The 15969-nt window shown below is 38.1% G+C and overlaps 1 protein-coding gene across 15 annotated transcripts in view; it reads right to left on the bottom strand.

Moving 5' to 3' along the window:
- The window catches only part of nek10 (NIMA related kinase 10), a 106521-nt gene that overhangs the window by 67074 nt on the left and 23478 nt on the right, over window positions 1-15969 (bottom strand). For 12 of the 15 annotated variants that reach the window (XR_010007101.1, XR_010007100.1, XR_010007098.1 and 9 more), the window contains 9 exons: window positions 15726-15787; window positions 14911-14988; window positions 14267-14331; window positions 13245-13347; window positions 11603-11731; window positions 10709-10846; window positions 7195-7240; window positions 6115-6236; window positions 4731-4833 (listed from right to left, as the gene is read on the bottom strand). Coding sequence is in view for 12 of the 15 variants with exons in the window: in XM_062983790.1 (XP_062839860.1) it covers window positions 4731-4833; window positions 6115-6236; window positions 7195-7240; window positions 10709-10846; window positions 11603-11731; window positions 13245-13347; window positions 14267-14331; window positions 14911-14988; window positions 15726-15787 (846 nt within the window). In the remaining 3 variants the exon portion in view is untranslated. Of the gene's footprint in view, window positions 1-4730; window positions 4834-6114; window positions 6237-7194; window positions 7241-10708; window positions 10847-11602; window positions 11732-13244; window positions 13348-14266; window positions 14332-14910; window positions 14989-15725; window positions 15788-15969 lie in introns of those variants that run through there. The other 3 variants (XM_062983786.1, XM_062983789.1, XM_062983791.1) reach the window with 3 other exon arrangements.

Here is a 15969-nt window from a genome sequence, read left to right as displayed (position 1 = left end):
GTCATAATGTGCCTTTTTGTACAAAGCTGGTATGACTTCTTGTTTGTTTGATAGCTTTCTATACAATCTGCACATGTATTGCTTCCCTAAACATCTGAAAAAGTTTTCAGAGATAGCATTCTCATCTGTGACAACAATTCAGCCATATCTGAAGCATACAGTGTACAGTCTGCAAAGACACCCTGAGCAATGCACATTTTAGTTCTTGTCTGTCTCATATGGTTAATGCATCAGTGTCAGTTGTTCAGAAGAGAAATTTAAATCCATACCATTACATGCATTGTACTTTACATATGAATATAAGCATCCGATGCCTCCAAACTGAAATTACAATCCATACTAGCACATGGTATTAAAATTTAGCACTCAGAACCAGTGTGAACCAGAGAGATGCTGCCAATTATATACACATTACTGAAAAGTGAAATCTACTAAATCAGCATGAAAATAATTCCCAATACTAACATTAAAAATGTAAAAGATATAAGGCCCTTAGAAATTTTAAACAGAATAAAAATACTATACTTAAGATTTTCTAGCTAATGCATAATTACTACATATACCCAACTTACAATTTCAGTCCTGGTACCTGCTTTAATTTTGCAGGATTTTACTTAATATATTTATGACCATATATATGCAATACTTAAATCAGAAGAATTTAAAACACTGTGCAATAAGACCAGTGGGCGCTGGAGCAATCCAGGGGGGCGGTGATGGCACCTATTAGGACACGGGGGCGGGGCCAGAGGAGGGGCGGGGCCTCTTCCCAAGTGCTGGAGACAGGGATGAGCACCTGAGGTGCCTGTTAGGACACACAGGGGGCAGAGCTAGAGGAGTGGGCGTGGCTTCTTCCCAAGAGCCCGAGACAGGGCTGAGAGTCTATACCTCTCCTGAGGCGCTTGTTGGGACACAGAGGGCGGAGCTAGGGAAGGAGACAAGGCCTCCTTCCAAGAGCCCGAGACAGGGCTGAGCCTCTATACCTCTCCTGAGAGGCCTTTTAGGACTAAAGGGTGGAGCTAGGGCCTCTCCCAAGAGCGCAAGACAGGGCTGAGCCTCTGTATAGCTCCCTGAGGCACTTGTTAGAACACAGGGGCGGGGTATAGAGGTTCAGCCCCATCAGGCATTTGGATAGAGGCTCCACCCCCTCATCTAGCCCCGCCTCCTGTGTCCTGGCAGGCACCACAGGACAGAGATAGAAGCGCATCCCTGCCTCAGAGCTCGTAACTCCACCCATCCCAGTCCTGGCCGCCCATTTGTGACCCCACCCACCTCCCCCTCCCAGCCCTGAATCTTGGACTAGGGGAGAGGCTCAGCCCCACCCTCTTGAGCAGGAGCCACGCCCACCCCTCTAAGCCACGCCCCCCTTTCCAGGGGGTGCTGAGTCATATATTTTCTGGAAAGGGGGCAGCAGGGCAAATAAGTTTGGGAACCACTGCTGTAGACCATTCAACAAGTAATCTAATCTTGTAGTTGCCAGTGAATGAAACAATGTGACTAAGTTACCCCTGCACAGGAAATGCCACAATTGGGAAGCCACTCCAAATTAGCCCGAAGCAGCCCAAGCCACAGAGTCTACCTGGGCCTTCAATGATAAAGAATGGATCCATGAATACTCTCAAGTTATGTATTTGCTTCCTCAGGAGATGTCTAATGTCATCCAACATAGGCTGTTTATTCAACTCCTATACCTGAAAACCATGAATCTACAAAATCTACAATTCAGCTTCAGTTGCCTAACTTTCATCCAGTGCATCATAACATCCAGATACCGGTCCAGTACTTGTACAACCCCATCTGACTATGATAACAAGAAGAAATAAAAAGGTCTACTATCCAAGATTATTATGTTCTTCCCAAACACCTACTGACTCTGCATGCAAATGAAGTACATTGGTTAAGGTGCTGATTAATAGCTAACAGTTTCAGTGATCATGAAAGAAGTCTGAATGTTTATTGACTTCTCAAATGAAAAGTATATCAACACAGCATGGTAACCTCAAAATATATTTAATTATGTCAAATCCAGCCTACTGCCTTTAATGTCCCTCTATATCTTCTAATGATATATAAGACAAGGCAAAGCATCCCCAGTTCAATTCCAGTTTATGTTTATTTAGACGTTAATGTGATACAGCCTTGTCTTTCAAAGTGTTTTGTAGCATAGCTGCAGTTACTTAAACACATGCTCAGAAACTCATAATGATACTATTTAATTATTCATGAAACTCAAATGAGAACGGGAAACATTAAGAAGGCGCTTCTGCCCCAAAGGAAACAAAGCTAAATGCTTCCCCCGCCCCCATAGTGCTTATTTGTTCTTCATCTAAAACATCATTATTACAGCCCACTAAACTGAATCGTATGCCTGTCTTCCAAAGATACATGGCCCTACTCCAAACGGCAAACTAATTGAATGAAGAATTATTAAGTTTCTAATTTGCAATAACAATGAAGACTACTGCATTCAACTTCCTTCTGCTTAATTATGTGTATGAAGATAACACTACAGGTTTTATTTTCACTTGCAATGCAAATTGAAGGAGTAGATCAGGTTATTTCCCATGTATATCTAGGAAAGACATGTCTAACAAGTATTAAAACATACTATCCATACTTGCACACTCTTAGATATGTTGACTTATTGAGAAAGAGTAAGCATCACCATGAACACTGCTCAACTACTCCACTTGGCTCCTCCACTGGGATGTCTGGCCTCTTGTACTTTCAGAAGGTGCACTCGACTGTATAAATTATCCTATTTGCAAACTGCAAGTGGGAGTTTCCTCACTGCATTTAGCTATTGTGGCATCTGAACTAGATCACTGAATGAATGCCAGCAACTGGGCTACATTTTGGCATAGATCCCCTATAACTGCCTCCCATCTACTTCACATTTGACAACTGACTATCAAACAGTAAATACACTCAGCTCAAAATGGGCTTCTGTTTTAGAGAGCCATGTCTTCCAAAAAGTAAACGTTAAAGTAACGATGGCATTAATTGGTCTGAATAATCTTTTCTATATGTACAACAGTGAGAATTTGGACCATCATATCAAAGAGAACAAAGAGTGGGGATCTTCCCAAAGTCTGCGGGTCACACATGACTCAACACCAAAATTGTGGAGGAGCGTCTACACATTACCCCAACATAGCCACATTTGTAACTTAAGGGGTTGGGGAAGCAATTCAGTAGGCCTCTCTCTAAGCTATCAATTAATGAGCTGTAGAAATGGGCTTGGGGTTCAGATGGGGTGCTTAGCCTACCCTGGTTTATAATAGCTCCAAATAAAACATCTTAATTAAAAGCCAGCATAAAGACATTTTGTAACAGCATGCCATTCAAAGGAAGTTAATATTTGCATTTGTAAATCAATTGATGCATCAATGAAAGGTTTTTAAAATGCAAATAAGGATCATAAGCTGGTGCAGATAACATCCCTGCCTTGCCATCTGAACACAATAAATACCAGTGGATAGTTAACCAGCAATGCTTTTTAAGCTGTCTGATGTTGAAAACCCCAAGGTGTGCAGGGACCAGTACTCCCATTCATGCCCATTTATTACAGCTGTTTCTTTCTTTTCTGAAATCCCATCATGGACTGCCACCAATTCATGGACCATGCCTTTAAGTAGGAGTGGTTTCAAGGACCCCTTCAAATTATCTAATTGATTAACTATCCCTGTTGAGTCAGACATGGCTTAATGGACTGCTGAAAAGGTAAATAAATTTTATATATGCACAAGGCCCCTTTGCATTTCTTCTTTTCCAAAAATAATAAGTGGGAAATTGCTGTCCTCATGCAAAAAAGGAGAAAAAATAGGAAACACCTGGCTTAGAAGTGTACCCCCTGTATTCAAATACAGAGCAAAAGTACGTCATGAATATTGTTTTAAAAAACATTCAATAGCATACTGAAAAGTTTGAAAAAAAGGTATCCAATAACTATATACAGTCACCTGTCCACATTTGTGGAGGTTATGAGCACAGGACCCCTGAAAAAGTGAAAAAAAGTGACTATCTCTAGGCTGCCTAAACTGTATTCAACATGCCCCCAAAGTCCCAGTACTTGCTGGGTGGTTAGGCCCATACATTCACCTGCTTCTTCACTCACTGACTCACTTAAGGAGGAGAGAAGCAAGTGTGTACACAAGAGAATGGCATGTAGACGCCTCTCACATCCCATCCTCTTCCCCCAACCAAGTGAGCAAATGTACAAACACACTAATGTGCATGTCCTCCCTCTCTCTCCCCATATTTCCTCTTTCCCCCACCTGCCCAAGAGAGTATGAGAAGGAATGCATACAATGCACCCTTCCTTCCTTGAACTCTTTTGTCCAATCCTCTTCTGCCATGCTTACCTGAGCAAATGTCTGAGGGAATACATACAGGGCCAGGCTCAGCTATCCAGCTAGTTTGATTTTGTCACTGTAATTGGAGATTTGACTGCTGACTAAGCCTGATGGAGCTGAATACATCTCAAGATAGACACCACTGTTATCAAATTCTCTAAAATGGCATAGGGCAGCAGCAGAGATGGTAGCAATGATTTGTAAAACTTAAACCAAAAGAGGGATGACTATATGCAAAAGTATACACAGCACACTTAACAGTACAGTTTTATTAAAATAAAATATTTTATTTGTAAATAATCACTGGAAACAATGTTTCAATTTATCCTGACTTCACTGCGACAAATCTACTAGTACTGTGAAATTTCAACTTACTGATTGTTACTTTATCTTTATCTCCCAGCATGATGTTGTTTGGAGTTAAGTCTCGATGGACAATCCTCTTCTCTTTGTGCAAATACCGAAGAGCTAAGCAGAGCTTTACAATTTAAAAAAAGTTAAATAGAACACAGTGTCAACTACATCTGCTAACTAGATGGTAGTTTAAATCCTAGTATGGGAGAAGAATGCACCCTATAATGAAGCATGAAAACCACATACAGACCATGGAAAGAATGGTTGCAGGATGAAACTAGAACAATGGCCCTCAATTAAACAAAATAATGTCTATCTTTCATCAAATTAATTAGCACAAGAAAAGTCTTAGTTACACTGTTTGGCTTGCACAGGTCCCCGTCGCATTATATCTAGCATGCAAGGACACAAATGGCTTGCTTCAGAGAAGACAGCCTTCTTTCCAGTGGACTGGTTTTTTTGTTGTGAAGGCTAGATGTGGTCTTCGAAAGAGGACACCTTATTGCAGTAAATTAATCCATTTCACTTCTGCTAAATACCATAACCTTGCTTTCTCCATCTAGAAAGATCCTTAATATATTGCTCCTGGATCTGTGATTTTTAATTTCGATCACTTCTTTGGAACAATTAATAATTATTATTTATCATCATAACCCATGTGTTACTGAAAAACAATGCTTTATAGAGTACAAAAATACAGATCCCTGTTTTTTAAGCACCAAAACTCAGGGCGCTTCCAGACCAGGCCCAAAATACAGGCCCTGTCGAGCTTCTACCTGAGGCATCCAAACAACACCTCAGGTAAAAGCTAATTGATTTCAGACAAATCAGGTAAACCCTGTTTTGTCCCAAATTAATTTGATACCCCATTAGACCTGGGCATTCGTGGAAGGCCTGGGTCTAATGGGGTATGGGGCATGTGGGGACTGACCCATAGGACTGCTTCCACAGTACCCGGGTCAGTCCCCAGAGCTCATCTCGGTTCTTCAGGCTTCCAAAAGCCCAGAGAACTGGGGAGGGCACCCCCCCCAAGCTCTTAAAATACAAGAAAACTTACCAGGTTGCCATTCTGCCTCTCCAGCAGGCCTCCTGGCACATAGAAATGACACACCAGGAGGTGGGGTGAGGAGAATCACTCCTGGCCCTCTGCCTCCTGCCATGTCATTTCTATGTGGCAGGAGGGCTGGCGGAGACACCACGGCAGCCCAGTAAGTTTTTGCCGGCATAGGGGACACTCCCCCCCCCCCCGGGAAAGTCTGGGTTTTTGGCAAAGGCATGGGGACTTAAACCCACAATGAAGCAGGTTTCTTAAACCCACTTGGTCATGGGTTTAAGCCCAGTGGAAGCATCCTCATTATCTCTGAAAATATACATAGGAAAGCAATAAAGATAAATAGATTCTTACCTGAATAAATATATTCCATATCCTTTCTTCTGAAAAGTGTTGTTGCTTCTCTTTCAAAGAGTGAAAATGTTCTCCTAGGGGTGCCCCTTCAATGAGCTCCATGATTATGTACAGCTTGTCATCTATGCATAACAAAATGAAACTGCAATGGCAATAAAATACTCAATTTCCATCACCAGTGGCTGGCTAGGTAATATTATTCTGGTATGCCTTCTGAAAACCTTGGAATCTACTTTGATAAATGACTGTGGGAGAAGACTAATTAGTCTTAGAGTTTTTTGGGGGGGGAAATTACAACACTGTGGTCTATATGATCAAAATGAAATTATTAAATGATTACAATGACTTTCAGAATAGGACTGCCTGGGCAAAACAGTGTATATACTAAATGCATAGTATGATGGGTTAGACTGGAACAGACCCACTGCAGTTAACAAATCAAAAAGATCCTGACTTGACTTCAGCTTTAACACTGAAGCTATCCAAGAAAACAAATTTGGGCTCCAACACAGAGCTACAATCAGCTCAGATCTGTCAGATGGTTGATACATCAGCGGAATCTGTAATCTACTGAGGTCTCCAACACAATGAAGATACAGCCAATGTTGGATGTCTCAATTTCTTTGACTATTTATCTGAAGTCTATTCATGAGGGACAAAGTTGTCCAAATGTTAAAATTGCAGGAATGTGAGCTATGGTGTGGTCATCTGGGAAAGAAAAACTGCATTTTCCAAACTGAAATAATCTGACCTACATATACATTAGGTCTTCTGGAGTCTCTCACATAACATTTTCTCTTTTCAAATTTAACTAAAGCAATTTTAAAGACACCCAATGAGAAGTAATATCTACTGAGTGCTTTCTTCCTTGGAAATAAGTACCAATTTTTTTTTTAAAAAAAAATCTAAACCTAAGTCAAATTATCCTAAGTCTCCTAAAGTATGGACCCTACAGTAAATATCACAAGCTTCTTTACTGAGAAAGTACACACATCATTATCTTCTTATAGCTCCGTTATTAAAAATCTTAGTATGGTAACACATTAGCTGCAGATTGTAGCCCTGTAAGTTTATACTTACTTTCTAAGAATGTTCTGTAATATCGTACCACATTAGGATGATAAAGCTACAATAAAAATAATGTATACAGTTAAGGTTAAATGGAACATCCATTTCTATGTTGTTTTAGAATGTTCCTCTAAGTGGAAGCTATTCTAAGTAAGTGCTAGGATTACGGTCATCATTATAACCTTTCAGATTGTGCTATTATCAATAATCAAAGGTACTGTAACAAGATCCATTAAAAATACAATGCTGAATCTTATTTTTTCTGTATTGCCTATAAATATGCAACTACCTCTCATTAACTTCTCCATTATAAAAATATCTTTCTCTAATTAAACCAAAAGATTTATCTAGCCCAGCATTCCATCCAAGAATAGGCCAGCTGCATTCTCTGAAAAGAATAGTGGATTAGAAAGTTTGCTGTTCACATCCAGGATAGTTACTACCTTCTTAATTTAGAGCTTTAAATTAATTTCTCTCTTTTAAAAAGTCTTTCTTTGTAATTTAAGTTCTACCCTGGCAAACACTGCAACATATTGTCATTAGCCACCCTACAAAGATTACTACTGGTGTGGAAAACCTGAAATAAAACACATTTATAACATCTGCAAAGTGCAGCTACGTAGTAGAGTCCTATTCACAATTGCAGCACCTTCAGTCCAATTAATCTGATTTGGGGAAAAGGACATTATATTATGTTTAAAGAACTTAGTCCAAAATAAGCCAAATATGTAAAATTCTACTTGTAAACTTGGTGAAACTTGCTGACAGTAGTGTCCCCTCAAAAGTAGTTTTATTCCCACTGTCTGTTCTACCCATTTCTAAATCCTTTTTCATCCGGAAGTTCAGTAATACATTAAACAACACTAACAAATCTGTGCTAACTATCATGGTGCCCCACTTTTAAACATCTCAGTCTACAAAGTAAGTAATCCAATTTTCTCCAAGACAAGAGCAAACTCAGTATACAGGTTGGGACAGGGTGTACATCAATGTGCCAATGTTCTGAGTTAGCATGGAGGAGGGGGAATGATCTGTGGAATGAATATTTTGCTTTGAACCAGAAAATAAACAAAGCAAACAACCATAACTGCCTGGACTCAAGGTGTAAATGGTGCAAATTTTTCCCAATCTATTCCGGCTTGATCTTTAAGACAATAATATCCATACACACAAACTGATGAGTTGTTGTTGCTATGTCTCTTAAATAGTCCCTGTACCACACAAAATGTTACTTATAAACATGGTGTTAGTATCCTTGTAAAAGTTGTCCATGAGACAATGTATTTCAGGATCAAGTGTTCCACTAGAAGGATGGAACATCTATGGTTCTACTTAAAGATTAGGTGGAGAAATAAAAAGCTACAATTTTCATTTAATCATTTTCCATTGTGCACTTGATTAAAAAGCACAACTAGGAAATTCTGGCTTTCTATGGAAATAATAGAAATCTCTTGTCAGTTGTAAATATACTGTGACCAGAGCAACTATAAAAATACACAAACTTATATACATGATATATATACAATTTTCATACACTAATATGAATATCTGTGCTAGAAATAAAATAAGAGGCACAACTGCCAATAACTGAATCCTATAGGCAACTCAGGATAAAATCAGACATGTTTCTTAGCTCATACCTTTTCTGCCGTCTTTATGAGTTAAATTAGATAGGAGTCAATAGCCAATTAAAATCCTGTGCTTAGGTCTTTTATGTTCCTCCTGTTACAGAAACTGTTACGGTAAAAATGTGTTGTCGAAGGCTTTCATGCCCGGAATCACAGGGTTGTTGTGTGTTTTCCGGACTGTATGGCCATGTTCCAGAAGGCTGTATAGCCATGTTCTGGAACATGGCCATACAGCCCGGAAAACACATAACAACCCTGTTACAGTAAAACATTGTTCTCTTGTGATTTGCTACTTCTTAAGTCACAGCAAAAAGATTAGTATCATTGTACTGGTCAATGAGATTAGTTGACAGTCAAATATTGCACACAGCTTTTGGGAACTTGAATAATTTTCCTATTCAATCTTTACATTCATTAACATTAGTTCAGACCATAAAGAAAACCCCAATCCACAGCTGTAACATATATGAAACTGGTTTTCAACATTCTTTCCAGAGGATGAGTCATCACTTATGTGGACCTTCTTTCCATGTCCGGGTCCCTCTTTCTCCATAGAAAGGGATAGTGAAGTCCATGAGGACATTACAAATATGAACATATACAATTGTAAGAGATCGCTATTGCTGAAGGTATATTTAAAATTAACTACTGTATATACTTATGTATTAGTTGAACTGATGTATAAATCAAGGATATGTTTGCGGGTCAAAATTATGAATTTTGTTATGACCCATGGAAAAGCTATAGGTAAAGCTTAAATGTGTGTAACACAGAATGTAATGGATGGACCTTAGGAAAACGATGCTAAAGTTTTATTATTATTCTGTATTGACTCTTGTTTTAATGTCTTACTGTGTTTTGTATATTGCTCAATGTATTTATGCTGTTGTTTCTGTAAATTGTGCTAGTTGGGCCTTGCCCCGTGTTAGCCGCCCCGAGTGCCCATGGGGAGATGGTGGCGGGGTATAAATAAAGTTTTTATTATTATTATTATTATTATTATTATTATTATTATTATTATTATTATTATTAAAGAACCAGTCATGGCTGACATTTTCCCACTGACATTCAGGAGTAGTGCCATTGAGGACTGAGTAATAAGTCGGTGCTTCTTTTAGCTTGTCCTGGGATGGACTAAGCCCCCACCTTTTGCCATTTTACTTCAAGAAAAGGTTAAGACTCAAGGTACAGTATTTACATTGACATGTGGAGAAGTTGACCAACATATTTTGGGCCAATTTTTGACTCAAATTTCTAGACTTATAGTGTATCTATGGGATATTTGAGCATGCCACATTTGATAAGTTACTATTGTTTATTCAATTCAACAAAGGATAATGTCCAGTTTATAAGGGCCCTAGGCAATATGCCCTATTTCTAGGTAGCTGTGCCCTCTGAACTTTCCAAGCAGATGGATATGGACAGGCAGTGAGTGGGGAGGGGTGCTGACTACTCTTCAACTCAGTGATATAAAAGAGAATCACACAGCACTGCAGCTATAGCCACTGTCATTATCTGTCTGTGACATGGATATCACTCATGGGCAAAACACAGGAACAAAATCCCGCAACCTAATCTTACCTGATTTTAGAAGCTAAGCAGAGATGGGCTCAAGAAGAACTGGATGCAAGCCCATGAGAGAATATGAGGACTCTGCAGGCAGAGCAAGGGAAAACTCTTTTGTGAAACACTAGAGGGGCAGTGTTGCCAGTTTGAATTGTCAGTTCTAAGAGAGCTACAGCAGATCAGTAGAGTGACTCAACATAAAACAAGCTCATCAAAGCACAATTACCATAATCCAGTTTCTTTTTGCCATCAACAATCCTGAACCCATTTACTTAGGGCAAACCCCCACTGATTTCTATGAAATATATTTACACCTGTTCTTCAGAACTCACCTGTTCTTTAATTATGGTTAATTCAGAGACAATGCTCTTCACACTGCTGTCTCTGTCTTTTTTATCCTTACCAAATGCTGGATTGTGTAAACTGATTTCTTTCATTGCTAAAAGGTTTTGGTTACTATGTTTTCTAACCTTTTGACAAGGAAAAACAAACACAGATATGAACAACAGTGGACAGAACATGAAGGAAAATAAATACTATTAATTTGTTACAATTAATTGCTCTATGGCTATACCAAAAATCATGTTTTCCCTCAATATCTAATAACCACCTTAAAGTGCTTAAGCCCTAATGATGCAATTAAAATACTTTGACATCAAAAGATATTTGAAATAATATCACAACAGAATATAGAAATGGGGAATATCTATGACTAATCCAGATTCAAGCAAAGACTGAAATAATACTCTTTGGTATTTATTGTGTTGTACTGTAAGTCATTTGACATGCATGGCATTTGTTAGCTTAAGAATTATTTGAGCAGAACTATAAGATGGCACTTACAACAAACTTAATAAGGGAACTATGGCTTCCTAAAGGAACACAGTGAGTTCATGCCTAGGTTGAGTTTTGAAATGGCAACATCTTACCACATGCTATTAAAATTCTATTAGGGTTGTTGTATGTCTTTCGGGCTGTGTGGCCATGTTCCAGAAGCATTCTATTATTAGAAAAATTCTAGAAAAATTCTATTATTTCAGTGTTCCCAAGAACTGTTACTTTTTAATGGAAAAAAATTATTAATAGGGCAAATCTGATTCAGACATATGACTCAAGTTTACTGATAGAAAAATGAGTGCAACCAATTTCCAGTATCAACATATATGGAGATCAGAATAAGAATGCCAATACCCTGAAATGTTTAAATATATCAAATACAATTTTACCTTATAAACACTTCCAAAACCGCCACTGCCAAGATGGTCCAAAATTGCATAGTTGCCTATGTATTTTGTAGGTGCTTTGTTCTGATTAATGTTTTCAATATTTTCAGCAATTTGCTTGACTTCATCCTCCTAGTTACAAAATAGGTTAAAAGTCTGATTTAACTGATGGAATGTTTTGCTAACACATTCTAATTTACACAAATTCAAATAGTGTGGGGCAACTACATATCACCTTCTCCTTTATTTCCCTTCTCAGTTTTTCAAATCAACCAAGAAATCTTTTGTAATTATTTTGTTGAAGTCTTAAGCTTATGCGACAAGAGTACAAGACAAGAACTATTTTATTCTTGTTTGTGAGCATGATGATGGCCTTTGTTCGGTTTCTTCTGTTTCTTGTTTGCTCTGAGGGTACTAATCTGTGCATCTTGTGCCTTTTTGTCATTGCCTCGGGCTTGTACAATAAAACTATTTGAGTGTATTCTTATTTGTTATTAACTGTCCTAAAATTTGCAGATTCCCTTTTTTGGATAATTTGAAGCCCAAGTGATTTTTCAGGAAGAAGGGGGGATTTTATAAAATATTTTTTATTGAAACTGAAATTTTAAAATCAAATTAAAACAGAACACTGTGTTCATGATGAAAGTTCCTTTTTTGCAGTTGTATGGAGGGAATCCTCCATGCTGGGTCCTTCCTTGTGCTCCTTCCTTGTGCTTCACTGGAAGGCTTTAAATCTCCTGGGGAATCTTTTGTGTACTGATTAACTTTGAATTTGTTTAAATGATTTTTAACTGGGAATTTTTTATACTATTTATATTTAATCCTGTTTTAATATTTGTATAGTTGTATATTTTAAATGGCTATGCTGATGCTTTTATGTTAAGCTGCTTTGAGTCCCCTTCAGGGGAGATAAAAGAGGGGTATAAGTAATAATAATAATAATAATAATAATAATAATAATAATAATATCAAGGTAGAAGTGTCACCCACATGACTGAAGCCTCACTAGTCTTGAACAGTATGTCCTGGTGTGTAAAACCATGTCACTCTCCTCAACTCTATGCCAACTCCACTGAACCTGCTTCTAAACTCAATAAAGAGTCTACTATTGTGATCCTTCAGCATGTCCTATGTACATCACTTCCATCATGCCTTCCATAACTGACTCAGAGGAAAAATCAGAGCAGTGTGCACTTGTTGTCACCAAGAACAGCCATCCCTGTTAAGATGATAAAGACTGAAGGGAAAAGAGAAAGAACTGTTCCCGTTATGGTGCTGAAGTCTCAATGGCACTTATGCACACCATTCCCATAAAAGTGGTAATTGCTGAGGCATATGTAACCCCTTGGCCACAAAGAAAATTCCTCCACACACAATGTCTAAATGAAATTTTAGCTAGAGCACTAAAATCCCTGTCCTGATCCAAACGGAGGCAGGATGGAGCTGGGCAGCCTGGCCCTCCATCTTATGTTGGTAAGGATGACCAGTAAATTGAAAGCCCTGGCTCTGAAGCAGGAGGAAGCAGCTAGAACTAGCATGAAGGATTGTCTCCCTAGACTGCAGGAAAATGACAGATGTCTCTAAAGTTAAACTAGATTAAGGACTCCTTAGAACAAAAACAACCACTAAGTTATTTCCTACTTACCAGTAATGCATTTAGCTTAAATACCAAATCTTCATAAGCACTGATTTCACGAACATAATGTCCAACATCAATGAAACTCTCAAACAGATCTGTAGGGAAGAGTCTACAGAAAATGTAAATTTGCACACTTTGCAGATCCAATTATGATTTCCATATTGGAAAGAATACATACTTTTACTTAATTTAATTAATTCTTCATGTTAGATCATTGTTCTTAGGACAAATAGCTTTAAGAAAAGATTATAAACATTTCAGCAAACTGTCTTTAGAGAAAGATAAAGCTGATTAGTCAGTATCCTCTAATAAAGTAGAACATAATGTTTCCAGGGAAGCCAATGGAAGCTAACTCTGACAGCTGCCTAGCTTTTAGATCAGTGGTTTTCAATTTGTGGGTCCCCAGGTGTTTTGGCCTACAACTCCCAGAAATCCCAACCAGTTTACCAGCTGTCAGGGTTTCTGGGAGTTGAAGGCCAAAACATCTGGGGGCCCACAGGTTGAGAACCACAACTTTAGATCATGATTTGTCTAGACTTTGAATCTTACTGTATTCTATTCCAGGCTTAGAAAGTATGATATAAAACAGTTGAGCATATGTCCAGACAATGCGTATTAGATGCATCCTTTGGGTAGAACACCTAAAAATTTCTTGGTTTTGGTTTCCATTAATTTCACCTGACTGGAATGATAGCTTTGGATCCAATTGTTAAACAACTGGAAATAATATATCTACACACACCTACCTATTTTGCTCAGAGTTCTGATTTCATTTGTGCTTCTTCACTAAACTTTGCAATGAAAATGTATGAAATTAACCATCTGATGAAGTCCCTAAATGCAGTTACATTTTTTCCCCCACAGACATCTAGTGACAACAGTAATCATTTATCACACTTTCCATTCCTCCAGTTAAAAATCATTAAATATAACTAAGGCTAATCCAACGTATTAACCTGTGGCCTTTTTGTTGTAACTCAAGTGAATGCTTTTAGAACATAATTTCTCCCACTGATTCATCTGCATACCTTTTGAAGAGATGCCTATTCCTTTCCATACTGAAAAGAAATCTCAAGGCTCTGAAGGCATAACACTGGAATAAAGGAAATGCACATATTTCAGATAATTCCATGCAAACTACATTTTGTTTCCTTTTTAATTAAGAGAAGATGGGAGTCAAAACAAATAGCTTGAAAGCCTGATGTCTTTTTAAAAGTAATGGAATAGAGATGGTTTATTAGTAGGTCAGAAAGACATCCTACTCAGTTTTAACTGAATGCCTGATGGTAAAAACTGTTAATACCAGACGAGTTTGCTGGAACTCCCAAGCCTATCCTTCCCTCCTCCTGTTTAAAATCCTTGTTTAAATAAACATTACAAAAATGACTGAGACAATTCCCTTTACAATGATGGCAAATCATAGCCGCTTAATGGTCAGACGGGTTCAAAGTAAACTTCAGAATATCACAAAGATAAATGCTTTATTTTACTTTACTGTACTTCAGCAAAGCACAAAACTGCATTTTGTGTGTTGTATGTTGATAGTGCTGTTGCATGCACCATACAAAATTTCTGCATTGAATAGTTCAATAGTTCATAATAGTTCTGCATTGAATAGTGCAATAGTTCATAATAGTTTTAAAAGAGTCTGTACATTAACTGAAATGATTACCTGCAATAAATTAGCTTTATCTACATTCCTTTGTTTGTTAGGTAAAATCAGCTTTGCTATTGTATAGACTCCATTCTCCTGAGAAAACACACATTAAAAAAGCAATGAAGAAACAAATATGGAAAAAAACTACTTACAATGTTTTTAAAAATTAATTACAATGTTTGTGAAATGAATCTACTGTATTAAGTTTCATGTGTAAGGTGAAGAATGCAGCTCTCTAAAATCCCTATGGAGGTAAATGTAGCGCCCCCCCCCCCAATCTTTGACAGCTGCCCTTCGCTGTTTCAACATTTCTATTCTGAAATGTCTTTAAGATGGTATTTTCTTTCTTAAAGTTCAATTTTTTTTCGTGTCAGGAGCAACCGGAGTTGCTTCTGGAGTGAGAGAATTGGCAGTCTGCAAGGACGTTGCCCAGGGGATGCCCGGATGTTTTTGATGTTTTTACCATCCTTGTGGGAGGCTTCTCTCATGTCCCCGCATGGAGCTGGAGCTGATAGAGGGAGCTCATCCGCACTCTCCCCAGGTGGGATTCGAACCTGACAGCTTTCAGGTCAGCAACCCAACCTTCAAGTCCCGAGGCTTTTATCCCCTAGGCCACCGGACACTCCTCTTAAAGTTCAATCAAAAGCTTGTTATTCAGTCTTTTCCAATCTGAAACAATGTTGCCTTTAGCCTCACAATAACCATCCCTTTGAACTTGAGCAAAACATGTGTGTAAAGGAATATTTTGCTTAACAAATATGCATGACAAAATGAAAGAAATTGAAATGAACAAACGAACATATTATTAAAGGTATTAAAAGATCTCTTACCTGAACTACTTGATGAGCATTGGTGTCATTAAGAACCAGTTCAGTAATTGCAGCACAACAAGCTAGAATAAAATCGCAAATATGCATCTCAAATTCTTCTTATACAAAATTACAGATGATGGCGTGTCTGCTACATATGTGTTCATTAATTCAATTCAATTACTAGTCCTAAACTGAATAGACTTGTTGAATCAACTGGATTTATGTAAGTACTGACTTGCTAAATTCCACTGATTCAATGAAT

Source organism: Anolis carolinensis, chromosome 6, assembly GCF_035594765.1.
Source record: "Anolis carolinensis isolate JA03-04 chromosome 6, rAnoCar3.1.pri, whole genome shotgun sequence".
NCBI lineage: Eukaryota > Metazoa > Chordata > Lepidosauria > Squamata > Dactyloidae > Anolis > Anolis carolinensis.
Note: the sequence above shows the minus strand (reverse complement) of the source record. Positions and strands in the feature narration are given on the sequence as shown.